Source organism: Patiria miniata, unplaced genomic scaffold, assembly GCF_015706575.1.
Source record: "Patiria miniata isolate m_02_andy unplaced genomic scaffold, ASM1570657v1 HiC_scaffold_1, whole genome shotgun sequence".
NCBI classification, from domain to species: Eukaryota; Metazoa; Echinodermata; class Asteroidea; order Valvatida; family Asterinidae; genus Patiria; species Patiria miniata.
In genome coordinates this window covers 7,167,130-7,183,030 of record NW_024037047.1, presented here as the reverse complement: position 1 = coordinate 7,183,030, position 15,901 = coordinate 7,167,130, and the positions used below count along the sequence as shown (strand labels likewise).

The window sequence follows — 15,901 nt, the reverse complement described above, 5'->3', positions numbered from 1 at the left end:
TCATTCAAAAATGATAACTTTTGTTTCTTCAAAAATGGATGGTTTTTGCCTAAATCTTCACCATTTTGCGGGTAAGAGTATTGATTGATGTTCCTCTTGCATCCAGATGAATTGCTGCCTTGTTTTGAGAAAAAGTCAATATTTGGCTAAATTTGATTCAAAATGTAAGGTTAACCCCTTGTTTTTACTTCAATTTTGGCAAAAATTGAAATTGCTTGAAAGTTGCTGGAAAGCTGGCTAAAGAGCCCTAGAACACATTCCAAATCGATTTCTGGACAGATGTGCTATAAAAAAAGGAAATTTCGGCGAAAATTTAAGGTGAAATCACTCAAAAATTATAACTTTTGTTTCTTCAAAAATGGATGGTTTTTGCCTAAATCTTCACCATTTTGCGGGTAAGAGTATTGATTGATGTTCCTCTTGCATCCAGATGAATTGCTGCCTTGTTTTGAGAAAAAGTCAATTTTTGGCCAAATTTGACTAAAAATGTAAGATTAACCCCTTGTAATTTCTTCAATTTTGGCCAAAAAATGAAATTGCTTGAAAGTTGCTGGAACGCTGCCTTAAGAGCCATAGATCACATTCAAAATCGATTTCTGGACAGATGTGCTATAAAAAAAGAAATTTCGGCGAAAATTTAAGGTGAAATCACTCAAAAATGATAACTTTTGTTTCTTCAAAAATGGATGGTTTTTGCCTAAATCTTCACCATTTTGCGGGTAAGAGTATTGATTGATGTTCCTCTTGCATCCAGATGAATTGCTGCCTTGTTTTGAGAAAAAGTCAATATTTGGCTAAATTTGATTCAAAATGTAAGGTTAACCCCTTGTTTTTACTTCAATTTTGGCAAAAATTGAAATTGCTTGAAAGTTGCTGGAAAGCTGGCTAAAGAGCCCTAGAACACATTCCAAATCGATTTCTGGACAGATGTGCTATAAAAAAAGAAATTTCGGCGAAAATTTAAGGTGAAATCACTCAAAAATGATAACTTTTGTTTCTTCAAAAATGGATGGTTTTTGCCCAAATCTTCATTTTTTTGCGAGTAAGAGTATTGATTGATGTTCCTCTAGCATCCAGATGAATTGCTGCCTTGTTTTGAGAAAAAGTCAATTTTTGGCCAAATTTGACTCAAAATGTAATGTTAACCCCTTGGATTTTCTACAATTTTGGCAAAAAAATGAAATTGCTTGAAAGTTGCTGGAACGCTGCCTTAAGAGCCCTAGAACACATTCCAAATCGATTTCTGGACAGATGTGCTATAAAAAGGGAAATTTCGTCGAAATTTTAAGGTGAAATCATTCAAAAATGATAACTTTTGTTTCTTCAAAAATGGATGGTTTTTGCCCAAATCTTCACCATTTTGCGGGTAAGAGTATTGATTGATGTTCCTCTTGCATCCAGATGAATTGCTTCCTTGTTTTGAGAAAAAGTCAATTTTTGGCTAAATTTGACTCAAAATGTAAGGTTAACCCCTTGGATTTTCTTCAATTTTGGCAAAAAAATGAAATTGCTTGAAAGTTGCTGGAAAGCTGGCTAAAGAGCACTAGAGCACATTCCAAATCGATGTCTGGACAGATGTACTATAAAAAAGGAAATTTCGGCGAAAATTTAAGGTGAAATCACTCAAAAATTATAACTTTTGTTTCTTCAAAAATGGATGGTTTTTGCCCAAATCTTCACCATTTTGCGGGTAAGAGTATTGATTGATGTTCCTATTGCATCCAGATGAATTGCTGCCTTGTTTTGAGAAAAAGTCAATATTTGGCTAAATTTGACTCAAAATGTAAGGTTAACCCCTTGTTTTTTCTTCAATTTTGGCAAAAATTGAAATTGCTTGAAAGTTGCTGAAAAGCTGGCTAAAGAGCCCTAGAACACATTCCAAATCGATTTCTGGACAGATGTGCTATAAAAAAGGAAATTTCGGCAAAAATTTAAGGTGAAATCACTCAAAAATTATAACTTTTGTTTCTTCAAAAATGGATGGTTTTTGCCCAAATCTTCACCATTTTGCGGGTAAAAGTATTGATTGATGTTCCTCTTGCATCCAGATGAATTGCTGCTTTTTTTTGAGAAAAAGTCAATATTTGGCTAAATTTGATTCAAAATGTATCAGGAACATCAATCAACCCCTTGTTTTTTCTTCAATTTTGGCAACAAATGAAATTGCTTGAAAAATGCTGGAAAGCTGGCTATAGAGCCCTAGAATACATTCCAAATCGATTTCTGGACAGATGTGCCCCCAAAAAAGGGGGAAATTTCCGCGAAAATTTCAGGTAATATACCTCAAAAATGATAACTTTTGTTTCTTCAAAAATGGATGGTTTTTGCCCAAATCTTCATTTTTTTGCGAGTAAGAGTATTGATTGATGTTCCTCTAGCATCCAGATGAATTGCTGCCTTGTTTTGAGAAAAAGTCAATTTTTGGCCAAATTTGACTCAAAATGTAATGTTAACCCCTTGGATTTTCTTCAATTTTGGCAAAAAAATGAAATTGCTTGAAAGTTGCTGGAACGCTGCCTTAAGAGCCCTAGAACACATTCCAAATCGATTTCTGGACAGATGTGCTATAAAAAGGGAAATTTCGTCGAAATTTTAAGGTGAAATCATTCAAAAATGATAACTTTTGTTTCTTCAAAAATGAATGTTTTTTGCCCAAATCTTCACCATTTTGCGGGTAAGAGTATTGATTGATGTTCCTCTTGCATCCAGATGAATTGCTTCCTTGTTTTGAGAAAAAGTCAATATTTTGCTAAATTTTATTAAAAATGTATAACAGAAACCCCTTGTTTTTTCTTTAATTTTGGCAGAAAATTAAATTGCTTGAAAGTTGCTGGAAAGCTGGCTAAAGAGCCCTAGAACACATTCCAAATCGATGTCTGGACAGATGTGCTATAAGAAGGGAAATTTCGTCGAAAAATTAAGGTGAAATCATTCAAAAATGATTACTTTGTTTCTTCAAAAATTGATGGTTTTTGCCTAAATCGTCACAACTTTTGCGGGTTACAATATTGATTGATGTTCCTCTTCCATCCATATAAATTTCTGCCTTGTTTTGAGAAAAAGTCAATATTTGGCTAAATATGACTCAAAATGTAAGGTGAACCCCTTGTATTTTCTTCAACTTTGGCCAAAAAATGAAATTGCTTGAAAGTTGCTGGAAAGCTGGCTAAAGAGCCCTAGATCACATTCCAAATCGATTTCTTGACAGATTTGCTATAAAAAAAATAAGAAAATTTCGGAGAAAATTTGAGGTAAAAAAACTCAAAAGTTATAACTTTTGTTTCTTAAAAAATGGATGGTTTTTGCCCAAACCGTCGCAATTTTGCGGGTTACAGTATTGATTGATGTTCCTCTGGGGCTGAAAACCATATGACACCACGGGGCGCTGTTGTAGATACAACTCTACGTCGTAAGCAAAATGTGTGTATGCTTACGTGCCTTAACTTTGACATCTGAACGGTACATTAAAAGCTTTTCTACTGAATGGTCTCTTTTTTTGACAACTTTTACATTTTCAATGTTAAAGAAAACCTCGAAATCGGCAGATTTTGGTTTTTCACCACAAAAATCTGGGGACGGGGTTCCTATGGCCCATCCAAGCCTTTCAAAAATCTAGGGGTGGGAGAATATATGCCCCCTCCCAGCGTGATGTTCGCCCTTGGTTTTGCAGAGAGATAACAAACTCCCTCCATTCATGGGCGTCGCGGCGGGGGGGGGGGCAAGGGAGGCGCTTTACCCTCCTTGAAAAGAAAAGGGGGGGGGGGAGAGGGGAAAGGGGGGGGGAGAAAGAAAAAGAGGCGCGAAGTCATATTGCTGTTAATTTAATGGATTGGGAGAATGTCCCCGCCAACCCAGGACAAATGATAAATCGAGAATATGCTGGAATAGTAACGGGATTTCGGGGGGTGGGGTGTGCTTTGCCCCCTCTAGAAAAAATCCTGGCGACGCCCATGCCTCCATTCCCCTCCCTTCCCGATAGGATGTCAACCACGCCCCTTCTGCAAGATGAGATTCGAAGTTGATATGGGGCATCAGTTACTACACCGTCAGTATCTTGTACGGTGGAAACTAAATAAAACCAAGAGACTGAACCGCTTACCTGCTGATCCGCTCAAGCCGCAGATGTACGCCCGTCGTGTATCACGTTCTGGAACATCTTCACTCTGGTTTGGTATCAAACATATATGAGAAGCGTTTAAAACACTATATTGTTTCGGTCATTGAGTGGTCGGTCACCACTCGACAACTGCTTAAAATTGTTCTGATAAATCTTGTTTCTTTGAATGGTCGGGCACAACCCGACCACTGCTTACAATTGTTCTGATAAATATTCTTTCTTGTTTGCTTTCTTTCTTCTTCTTTTCCGGACAATTCTTCTCCGCGGGTTTTCTCCTTAACGGTTTACGGTATTTAGCTAGTAACTTTCAACATACAGTGAAATCTAAATAAGTCAAACTCTGATAACGCAAAACGACTGTTAAGTCAAACAAAGGATCCATTCCCCTTTTTGTAGTAATGATATACAACCCTGCTTAGCAAATAAAAAATCTGCTTATTAAGCCAAATTTTTGAAGCTGTTCCCGTCAGATTTGACTTATCGAGATTTCATTGTATATTGACCATCATCTCGAGTGGTGCATATTACTCTGACGTCATGATGACGACATCAGGTGTCAAATTACAAGCGACTTTCGTTCAAAAATGACCAACGTCTTTCACTTACAACTTCAATCATGTTCATACGTTGCAATCAGATAGCCCATTACACATTTTGTCGTGTACGTGAAATCGCTTGACCTTTACTTCCGGATCAACGAGTATGCTGTTTTTGTTACACGAAAGTTGACTTTTGTTCGGACTATTGTATTTTTCGCGCTGAACACATTGGGTTGTTCGGGCTATATTATTTCAATTATTTGACAAGTTCTCTTGACATTCCACAAATTTGTGTTATTATATCATGTCAAATCACCAGATGTAATTTCAGTTCAATACATGGGGTATTTATAGAGTTATCTTCTTGAAAACGTGTATGTTGTTTTTGTTAAATAAAAGTTGACTCCCGTCGGACTAGTGTATTTTTCGCATTGAACACGCTGGGTTGTTCGGGCTATATTATTTTAATTGTTGGACATTTTCTCTTGACATTCCACAGATGTGTGTTATTATATCATGACAAATCAGAAGATAACTTTCAGTTTGATACTTCGGGTATTTCTAGAGTTATCGTCTGGAAAACGAGTATGTAGTTTTTGTTTAATTAAAGTTGACTTCCGTTCGTACTAGTGTATTGTTTTGCGCTGAAAACACTGGGTTGTTCGGGGCAATATTATTTTAATTAATTGACAATTTCTTTAGACATTCAACAGTTTTGTGTTATTATATCATGTCAAAACACCAGATGTTATTTCAGTTCGATACATATCGGGTATTTCTCGAGTTATCGTCTGGAAAACGAGTATGTTGTTTTCTTTGCGTGAAATTTAACTTACTTCTTTCGGACTTTGTATTTTTCCTACGAAGCACACTGTTCGGGCAATATTATTTTAATTGTTTGACAATTTCCCTTGCCATTTCACAGATTTGTGTCATTAATCGTGTCAAAACACGAGATGTTATTTCAGTTTGATACATTGGGTATTTCTAGAGCTATTGTTTGAAAAACGCGTATGTTGTTTTTGTTCCATGAAAGTTGACTTTTCGTTGGACAAGTGGGTTTTTTTGCGCTGAAAACACTGGGTTGTTCGGGGCTTTATTATTTCAATTGTTGGACAATTTCTCTTGACATTCCACAGATGTGTGTTATTATATCATGTTGATCACCAGATATAATTTCAGTTCGATACATGGGGTATTTCTAGAGTCATCGTCTGGAAAACGAGTATGTTGTGTTTTTTTCCATGAAAGTTGACTTTTCTTCGTACTAGTGTACTTTTTTGCACTGAAAACATTGGGTTGTTATATTGTTTCAAGTAGTCGACAATTTCTTTGACATTCAACAGATATGCGTAACTATATCAGTTCAAATCACCAGATGTAATTCCAGTTCGATACATTAAGTATTTCTAGAGCTATTGTCTGAAAAACGAGTAGGCCCTATGTTGTTTTTGTTCAATTAAAGTTGACTTTCGTTCGGACTAGCGTATTTTTCACAATGAACGCACTGCGTTATTCGGCCAGACTATAGTATTTCAATTGTTTGATAATTTCTCGTGGCATTCCACAGATTTGTGTTATTATATCATGTCAAATCACCACATGTAATTTTAGTTCGCTACATGGAGTATTTCTAGAGTTATCGTCTGGAAAAAGAGTAGGCCTATGCTGTTTTTGTTACTTGAAAGTTGACTAATCTTCAGACTAGTGTATTTTTGGTGCTGATCACACTGGGTTGTTCGAGCTTTATTATTTCAATTGTTTGGCAGAATATTAAGAATAAATATTGTTTGTCTCCATACTGTTTTGTGTCAACACGGAGAAAAACTTGCGAATCTGCAGTCACAGTCCAAACAGAACATTTACCTTACCTTTTGCACAGAAACGACATAGTCCTCGTGGACACGCTCACTCAAAAAATAAATTATCCATTGATTGTGGCCAGATGATTGGTCATGAAAAATAGACAAAAAAGCCAGAGTATTGAGAGTAAATATTGTTTTTCTCTCCATCAATAGTGTTTGGTGTCAACGCGGGAAAAAAAACTTGCGAAACTGCAGTCACAGTCCAAACAGAACACTCTTGCACCGAAACGACATAGTCTTCGTGGACACGCTTACTCAAATATTAAATGATCCATTGAATTGAATCGTGGCCGGATGATTGGTCATGAAAAAAAGACAAACAAAATCTGAGTATTAAGAGTAAATATTGTTTTTCTCTCCATCAATAGTGTTTGGTGTCAACACGGCAAAAAACTTGCAAATCTGCAGTCACAGTCCAAACAGATCATTTGCCTTCCTTTTGCACAGAAACAACATAGTCTTCATGGACAGCTTACTCAAAAATTAAGTGATGCATTGATTTGAATTGTGGCCAGATGATTGGTCTTGAAAAATAGACAAAATAGACAGAATATTTAGACAAGATATTGTTGCGTTCCCTAATAGCAGTTCATGAAACATTTATTAGAGTCAACAATAATTCAATAAGTTGGAGGGAAACAAAGCTTTGGGGTGACAGTCACACATGTCAATACACTGATTTATTCATCTCATCACTTTACATAACTTTGTTAGATTTCATCAACCTATAGGGTTTCTCCTTTTGGTAGTCTTTGGTAGCGTTATAGAGATAACAGGTTGGCGTCTACAAAGTCTATACATGTATTATGTACTATGGCAAAACCATGTCAACCAATACGAACTGAGTGGGCACCGGCACGGTACGGGTTATCGACGGTCAGACCGAAGCGGGAGCGGTCCGCTACGGTGACCGGGGAGGCAACGGCAACTGGACGGGGCCAGCAAGTGTACCAGGCCGCACTACAGTTCGAACCAAAGTGTGCATGTGGCGTATCGGGTATCCAAGGTCAATCGAGGCACTATGCACCAAGGATAGTGTTTATGACAAGACCGGGCTAGCATATAGCTGAACTACGGGGGGAATGGCTACGGGGAGCCGGCTGGCCACAGCGGGAGCGGTCCGCTGTGGTGACGGGGATGAACTAGCTCTGGCTGGGCTAGAACACCAGACAACCGCACAACATGTTCAAGCTATGACTAGCAGTCCAATGGCCATTAGAAACCGCACAGCACCATTGGGACTAGTGTATTACTATTTCACCAGCTTCTACACACTCCTCGAGGGATCTAGGAGAAGGATGCTTCATAATAACACTAGTACTAGTGATTGCACTATTACTTCACCGCGCCTCAACCACCAAGGGAGGCCGATGCTTCGTAGTGACAAGAGTCGCACGACAATCGGTCTGTCAGAGTCGAGTTCGTCGCACATCATACGATTTACCGCACAACATATAAGTTCGCCGCACAACTTTGGGTTTAGGGTTCGTACGCACTACATTGGTTTCGTGGTTCGCCGCACTGCCGAAAGTGAGGAAAACCTCCGGTATTTATAGGCAGTAGAAGTCTCGGGATTAAATAATGCATGAGCACTGATTTAGGAATTAACCAATAATAATCTTCCATGTCTAAGGGTCACATGACTAGTCACATGGTTTACTAAGAGTGCCTAGTGCAAAAGACTAGAAACGTGTGCATTTACATAAGGAAAAACATGGAGAGAGAAGTGTGCAAATACAGAGATAGATGTGTGCAAATAGTTAGATCAGAGTGCAAAAGTGTTTACGCAACATCTCGAGCAACCTTGATGGAGTGAGTGACAAGCTAAAAGGTTACTGTGTCACAGGTTATTGACACCGCAGGATGTCTTACCACGCCCAGCTACGCGACCACGCAAGGTAACATTCCATTCCCTCGAGCTAAGTACGGGACTAGAAAACTGGACCGAGAACTCCAGTTAGTGTTCATGGGTAACACACGGGAGAGAGAAACGCTCCGTGCCGCTGAGCAGTCTCTCGGAGAACGCCAAAGCACGCATGCTATGGGGAAAGGAACTTAGCTCGCTGGGGCGAAGGGAGGTGTGGTCAGTCGCGCACATGTACATCGCTACATGAATAATGCATACAGTAGCGCGCGTGGTATTGCATCATGCGCTGTGCTTGGTAAGAGACCCTGGGAATAAAAGTGCAAGTTGGCAATTTACGATAAATGGGTAAAATACAGGAACTATAAAAGACAACAAGAAGATTGTGTACTTCATGGACAGAGTGAATCCAGAGGGCGCTAGATTTCCATAATCAAGCAATCTGGGTTCGTAACAATATTATTTTTCTCTCCATCAATACAGTATTGTGTCAAGACGGGAGAAAAACTTCCGAATCTGCAGTGACAGTCCAAACAAAAAACTGGCCTTACTTTTGCCTTACTTGAACCCCCTCCCCCCCCCCCCCCCCCCCCACCCCCGCCCACCCTCCCCCGGCTGTGAGATGGTCAAAATAATCTGGCCCTTTTTATGGTTAACTTGCTTATAAGTCAAGAGAACATCAAAATTCAAGAAAAAGAACACAAAATTAATGGCAGATCGTCATCCGCATTGACAAAAATCTGTATACGTTCATGACTAGTGTTTGTGTAGCGCGCCCTCTTTTGGAAGAAATTGATGGCAGCAAAAAGTACGGAGTGTCCTTACACACTGTTGTTTTGTTGTCGTTGTTTGTATTTTTTTTCTTTCACAGTTCCTGTCGATTTTCAAACTGTTAATGTCATAATATCCTCCATTATTCTTGAACAAAATTTCAAATTCAATGCCATATGATTGAGCTATCGTCTCCACAAAGAGTGTTTTTCTTTTGTTCATTTAAAAGTAAATTGAATTCAGAATGGATTTTTTCGCGATTAAAATACTGTGTTTTATTGAAATCATATTAAATTTATTCTTCCACGGTTCCCGTTAATTTTCAAACGGCTTTTGTCAAACATCACGGCCAATTATGAAACGATATTTCAATTCAATGCAATGTGTTATTATTGAGTTATCGTCTCCACAAGAGGCGTTTTACTGTGTTTATAGCTCCATGATTAATAGTGACTTGAAATCGGAATGAATTTTTCGCGATTAAAAAACACTGTGTTTTATTCAAATCATATTAAATTGATTCCTCCACGGTTCCCGTCAATTTTCAAAAGTCTTGTGTCAAATATCGTTGCCAATTTTTGGACGAGAATTCAATTCATTGCAATGTGTTTATCTTGACTTATTGTATCCACAAAGAGTGTTTCATTTTTTGTGTAATTGGCAGTTCATGATCCGCATTGTCTTTACGGTGCTGACCACCGATCGTGCTGACCAGTGTTTGTGTAGCGCGCCCTCTTCTGGAAGAAATTGATGGCAGCAAAAAATACGGAGTGCCCTTACAAACTGTTGTTAATTGTCGTTGTGTGTATTTTTTTTCTTCCACCGTTCCCGACGATTTTAAAACTTTTTATGTCATAATATCACCAATAATTTTTGAAGAAAATTTCAATTTCATTACCACATGCAATTATTATTTATTTGTTCAATTAAAAATCGGTCAACTGGAAATGACACATTGTATTGATTACAAGTTAAAAGTGGCAGCAAGTCAGATGGAATAATTTCACGGGGTGTTTAGTACCAGCACGGTCATTAATCAAAGTAAGCTTTTAGATAATAATTCGATATAGGGGGTAAACACAAAATGATATTTATGCATCTTTAAATGGCTGTATAATGGCTTTGTTTATATGTGCAATTTCCTATGGGAGCGAAGTCGGGACGCAAGACGTAGAAGGGACCGTCTACCACATAGAAAAGCGCACATGTAAACAAAACGGGACGTCATTAGGTCTCAGGCCTATCGCTTGAAGTAGCTGCTAATTGGTGTTTAGATGTTGGTTGTTTAGGTGCTTATTTTAGGTTGTTGTTTCTTTTGAGTCAAAAATAGCGCAACCCAAACCCCAAAAAGTATATTCATATTTAAAAAAAAATATGTAGCACCAGCAATGATAATGACTAGAAAGCCAATTTCGTAAGCTTCTTTTCAATGAAAACAAAATACTGAAATTGCCGCAATCGTTCAAAGAATATTACCATTTAAACACAATAACCAAGACCTATCAGTCTCGTCCAAAAATGCGATTTCAAGAATCGTCGTCACAATTGTCTTCAAACATCACCAGCGATAAAACCTCAGTTTAAAAGTTAACAATATTAAACAAAGTCCTTTTGAAGGCCCGTCCTTAAAAAAAGTGGAATTTTGTTTGCGAATTGCTTAACCAGGTTTTTTTCCATAAAGATATTGTGTACTACTGTTGTTGACATTTGTTGAAACAAGTATTCTGAGTCATTTTCTTTGTTGTTCCAAACAGTCAAAACACGCAGTAAATTGCTTCTTTTTGGACGAGACAGATTTCAGGGTCATTGTGTTTAAATGTTGATATTCTTTGAAAGGATTGACAATTTCGGTATTTTTTTCCATCTAATAGTAGCTAATATGAAATTGGTTTTCCAGTCATTATTATTTGTGGTGCTACATTTTTGTTAAATATGAAATCTATTTTGGGGGGTTCGGGTTCCGCTTTTTTATTTGACTCACCCTGTAAATGTTTACATGCATGGGAATCAGTGTCGTTCTTACTTACCCCGTGAGCATCTTCCGAGGGAATGAGGTAGGCGTCGAAGGAGTACTTGGCCATCTCTACTCTCAGTGCTGCAAGGCGTGACGTAGTGACTACAGCAGTTGGTGGAACCACCTACATTGAGAGACAATGAACATGGTGTTTAACCCTGAGATGGGCATGGTCTTTCAGTTTTCTGGACTTGCGATCGATGGCCTTTCTATTGTCGTCCGCGAGCTAACCGAGTCACTTCATGTAAATTAATGTCATAAACTGGACTATTGGTTCCCGCTCATCTATAGTCTTGCTTTTATAAAACCAAAAGAAATACTCAACCAAAAAAAGAAAGTCCCCCCCCCCTCAATACTTTTTTGTCAAACTGAAAAACTACTGGGCACATCTTGCTCAAACTATCAGTACAGAAATTCCTTAGCAATCCAGCCATACTCTTTGTTTGGCCCGAAACAGTGATAATGTGTACACAATTATGCAATGTATGACAAACGGTACCGGAAATAAAGTTGCACTTTTGAATGCGTGCAAGGTGAGTGTGAACCACAACTTGCACGCATTCAAAAGTGCAACTGTTTTCAGTACCATTTGTCATAAATTGCATAAATTTGCACACATTATCACTGTTTTGGGCCAAACAAAGAGTATGGCTGGATTGCTAAGGAATTTCTGTACTGTGTAGTCGTTATTTGAGCGAGAGGTGCTCATTAGTTTTTGAGTTAGACAAACAAGTATTGGAAGGGGGGGGGGCTTTCTTTTTTGGTTGAGTGTACATGGTATTCCTTTTTGTCTCCTAATTGTTACACTAAACCATTATCATCTTGCTGCCATCTTGATTTTGTTCCCATTCAAATCAACGTGACCACAGGGAGGCTGGAAGGAAAAATGGACTGGTTCCTTTTTGCACAATTAACATTCAGTACTGTTATTTGATACAGGGAACATGACTGAAATTGTGGCACTATGATAATGGACTATTATATTAAGTAGTTTCGGTCAATCAAGTCTACAAGGTGGTTTAAAATAACTTTTTTTCACAATTTTTTTTTCACATAGTAAAGTAAAGTCCTCTTACCACATATGCTGAAGAAAAAATAGTAAAAGTCGTACGAATAGCGATATATTATGATTATTTGAATACAAGCCTCAAATCAGTTTTCTCCACGTATTATTCTGTGTAAATTGGACACTTTTAGTTCTCAAAAATTTGAAACCTTGCCAAAAAAAAAAACGTTTCGAACTGGTAACTTTGATTGAGGCTGACCGATTATTCATGTCAGTGTTAATATCATCTATGCCAAAGGAGCTGAATGTTAAAGTTGCATAATATTACATAACAACAAACAAGAAGTAGAACTAACAATCCTTGTTTGAAGTGTGTTAATAATTATTTTGTCTACAAATCAAGCTCGGATGGCTGAGCTTAGTCAAGCGGATGGAATGTTTACCTCCTTTGACAAACAGGTTTCGCACATGAAAATGTTCCAACCACATAATATTTGATTGAGGCTGACCGATTATTCATGTCAGTGTTAATATCATCTATGCCAAAGGAGCTGAATGTTAAAGTTGCATAATATTACATAACAACAAACAAGAAGTAGAACCAACAATCCTTGTTTGAAGTGTGTTAATAATTATTTTGTCTACAAATCAAGCTCGGATGGCTGAGCTTAGTCAAGCGGATGGAATGTTTACCTCCTTTGACAAACAGGTTTCGCACATGAAAATGTTCAAACCACATAATCTTTGATTGAGGCTGACCGATTATTCATGTCAGTGTTAATATCATCTATGCCAAAGGAGCTGAATGTTAAAGTTGCATAATATTACATAACAACAAACAAGAAGTAGAACTAACAATCCTTGTTTGAAGTGTGTTAATATTTATTTTGTCTTCAAATCAAGCTCGGATGGCTGAGCTTAGTCAAGCGGATGGAATGTTTACCTCCTTTGACAAACAGGTTTCGCACATGAAAATGTTCAAACCACATAGCTAAAAAACAAAAAAAAAATGCACTTGCGACATTTTTTTGTCTCTTATGCTTAAAGGCCAATACTTTAATAGCTACTAATCAAAAGTTTACAATAATTTTTACAAATAGATGAAAATTGCTGTCATGAGTGGATTTCCTTTACTTTGAACCACCCTGTATAAACCATTAACACTGCTGCCATTTTAGGGTGGGCGCTTTTCGGATACTGAATATACGTCTGACCCAAATACCGCAGAGATGACGTTTGAAAGCAAAGCAGTTTGCAACACAAGTTGTTGTTCTTCTTGTTAAAACAAAAGGTATAGTCGGATATTTTATGAAAAGCAGCCAATCTTGCATCCAACTGCATGACCACACTTGGAGTCAACTAGGTTTGAAATGAATTTGTCATGAAATGAACTTTTTTTGTTTAAGTGTCCTGCCCACTATCGCCCATTACCGGTGGTGTCACAGTGCAGTCCCTAATCACTTCATCCGCCCTTGTCTGCCGCTCCTTTCCTCGGTAGGCCGACGAGGCCAGGAACTGATCCAGCTCTTTTCCCTTCATTGATACCGGACTGCCAAACACCACCACACATCCTGCAAAAAAAACAACCAATGCATTCATTCAGCCTTTGCTTGTATACAGGGTGAGCAAAAAAACCCGAAACCCAAATGTCGGGACTATTGTTTTATTGAAGTCCTACATGTAGCACTTTCAAAATGTAGGACATAAAAGCCAACTCAAAATCTTCCTTTTAGTACAAGAATCATTCAAATCACTCACATACTTTTCAAGTTATGGAATTTTAAACACAACCACCGTTTTGAAGTTCTGTCTGCGGATCACAAAAAAAGTGTGCGTTCCTACAGCAAAACGAAAACAATTCACACATCCCTATGTGATTTGTTTTCGTTTTGCTGAAAGAACACTGAACATTTTTGTGATCCGTGGACAGAACCTTAAAACGGTGATTGTGTTTAAAATTCCGTAACTTGAAAAGAACACGAGTGTTTCGAATGATTCTGGTACTAAAAGAAAGCTTATGAATTGGGCTTTCATGTCCTATAGATTTTAAAATTGCTACATGCAGAACTTCACTAAAACAATTGTCCCGACATTTGGGTTTCGTTTTTTACTCACCCTGTATAGCAAAGCATTCTGTTTGACCAATTTGTTTATGGACCTGTTTCTTTTTAACTTAATGGTAGGCCTATACCAAAAAATGCAGACCCACCAAGCCGGCCTTTACTTCTTCTACTTCTTCTACTTCTTCCTTTTCCTCTACTTTCTCTTCTTCCGCTTCTTTTTCCAATTGAGTGCTAACTTCACAATTGAAGACTACAGCACTTTTGGCGGGGTGTAATGCCAGAGGAGGCTTAATTGTTTTGTTATAGCCCCTTTGAATGTATCGGCTGTTGGTGCCAAACCTCCGGTGCTTTACCCCCGTTTTACGTCATAGTTGCATAAAACGACTGGAAACATCATTTTTATTCTCCCTGGATGGGATGCCGGTCCATTACAGGTGACCGTTACTCCTCGGCTGATGCTGGTACCTATTTACCTGTTTATGCTCCTGGGTGCATGGAGAGAGGCAAATGGGGGTGAAGTGACTTGCCCAAGGACACAACATATGGCAAGCAACTGGATAGGAACCCTGACCCTCTGATTATGAGTCAGGAACCCTATCCACCAGGCACACTCCCACTTGCCATATTGGTTTCCTTTTCAATTCATCAGCAATGTTAAACTTTAGGTAAAACCTACCTGTGAGCAAAAGTGCCGTAAAGAGCGCCAACAATGTTCCAGTCGCCATCTTGACTGCCCGGTACAGAGTGTCACGACTATATGCAAAGTGATCGCTTTATCACAGCAAACAATTTAGGCAGTTATCGGTTTCATAATACTTTGCACCTTAAGTCAATAACGTTATCTGACCTGTATAGCGGAGCTGTCCATAATTTATTTAAAGGTATGAGATGTACCATTCAGAAATAACCTGGTAGAGCACACACGCTACGATAAAGCAAATGGATCAAACAACAGCAACTTTATATTAAACTAAATAAAAAGGAAGGTGTAGGTTTACTTTTCATCTTGACCGTTCTTAACTGTTTTGGATTATTCAAAGTCTTATAAAATGCTTCCCATCAAATAAAGGCCAAGATATGTATATCCTGTATAAGCATGTTAACAACCTTCTTCCTCCGGTGTTTTCCTCTTATTTTACTGCAGTTCGTACCGTTCCAGCCACGGCACTAGATCACGTCGCAATCTTTGTCTGCCTTTTGCACGCACAACCTATTCCCTGAACACACTGAGTTTCTATGGAACTATGGAACTCGTGTTGGAATAATATTGATAGTAACATTAAGTCACGGTCATTCTTAAACATCAGGTACTTTGTCTCCGATGGTCTGAGGTAGTTCCTTCTCATTTATCATTACATTTGGTTCATCCCCTTTCTCTTCTGAGATGATTTTCAAGCATTCCAGTTTCTAGTTTTCTATACATCCCAGTTCGTTGGTTCGTTTTTGTTGTCTGTCCTGTTCCGTTCTCTGTCTATCCATGGAGCTCTATGGTCTAAGGCATTTCTTACAAGACGTTGTCTTTTGAATAGGCCTCCATATATTTACCTCTCTTTCATTTGGGTCTTACATAATTATTATTCATGTAGTCCATCAAACATCTTTCTTATATCAACCTTCTGTAAAATTATCTGAATGCACAGTGGTTTAAAACCATATATGGAC

General features: G+C 38.1%; 1 protein-coding gene across 1 annotated transcript in view; it reads right to left on the bottom strand.

The window, feature by feature from the left end:
* LOC119721302 (xaa-Pro aminopeptidase 1-like) overlaps window positions 1–15,022 on the bottom strand; it is a 31,713-nt gene extending 16,691 nt beyond the window's left edge. The window contains exons 1-4 of the mRNA XM_038191317.1: window positions 14,916–15,022; window positions 13,608–13,747; window positions 11,184–11,294; window positions 4,100–4,163 (exon numbers count right to left, since the gene is read on the bottom strand). Coding sequence (XP_038047245.1) covers window positions 4,100–4,163; window positions 11,184–11,294; window positions 13,608–13,747; window positions 14,916–14,964 — 364 coding nt within the window. The 5' untranslated portion in view covers window positions 14,965–15,022. The remainder of the gene's footprint in view (window positions 1–4,099; window positions 4,164–11,183; window positions 11,295–13,607; window positions 13,748–14,915) is intronic.
* Between the last annotated feature and the right edge of the window lie 879 nt (window positions 15,023–15,901).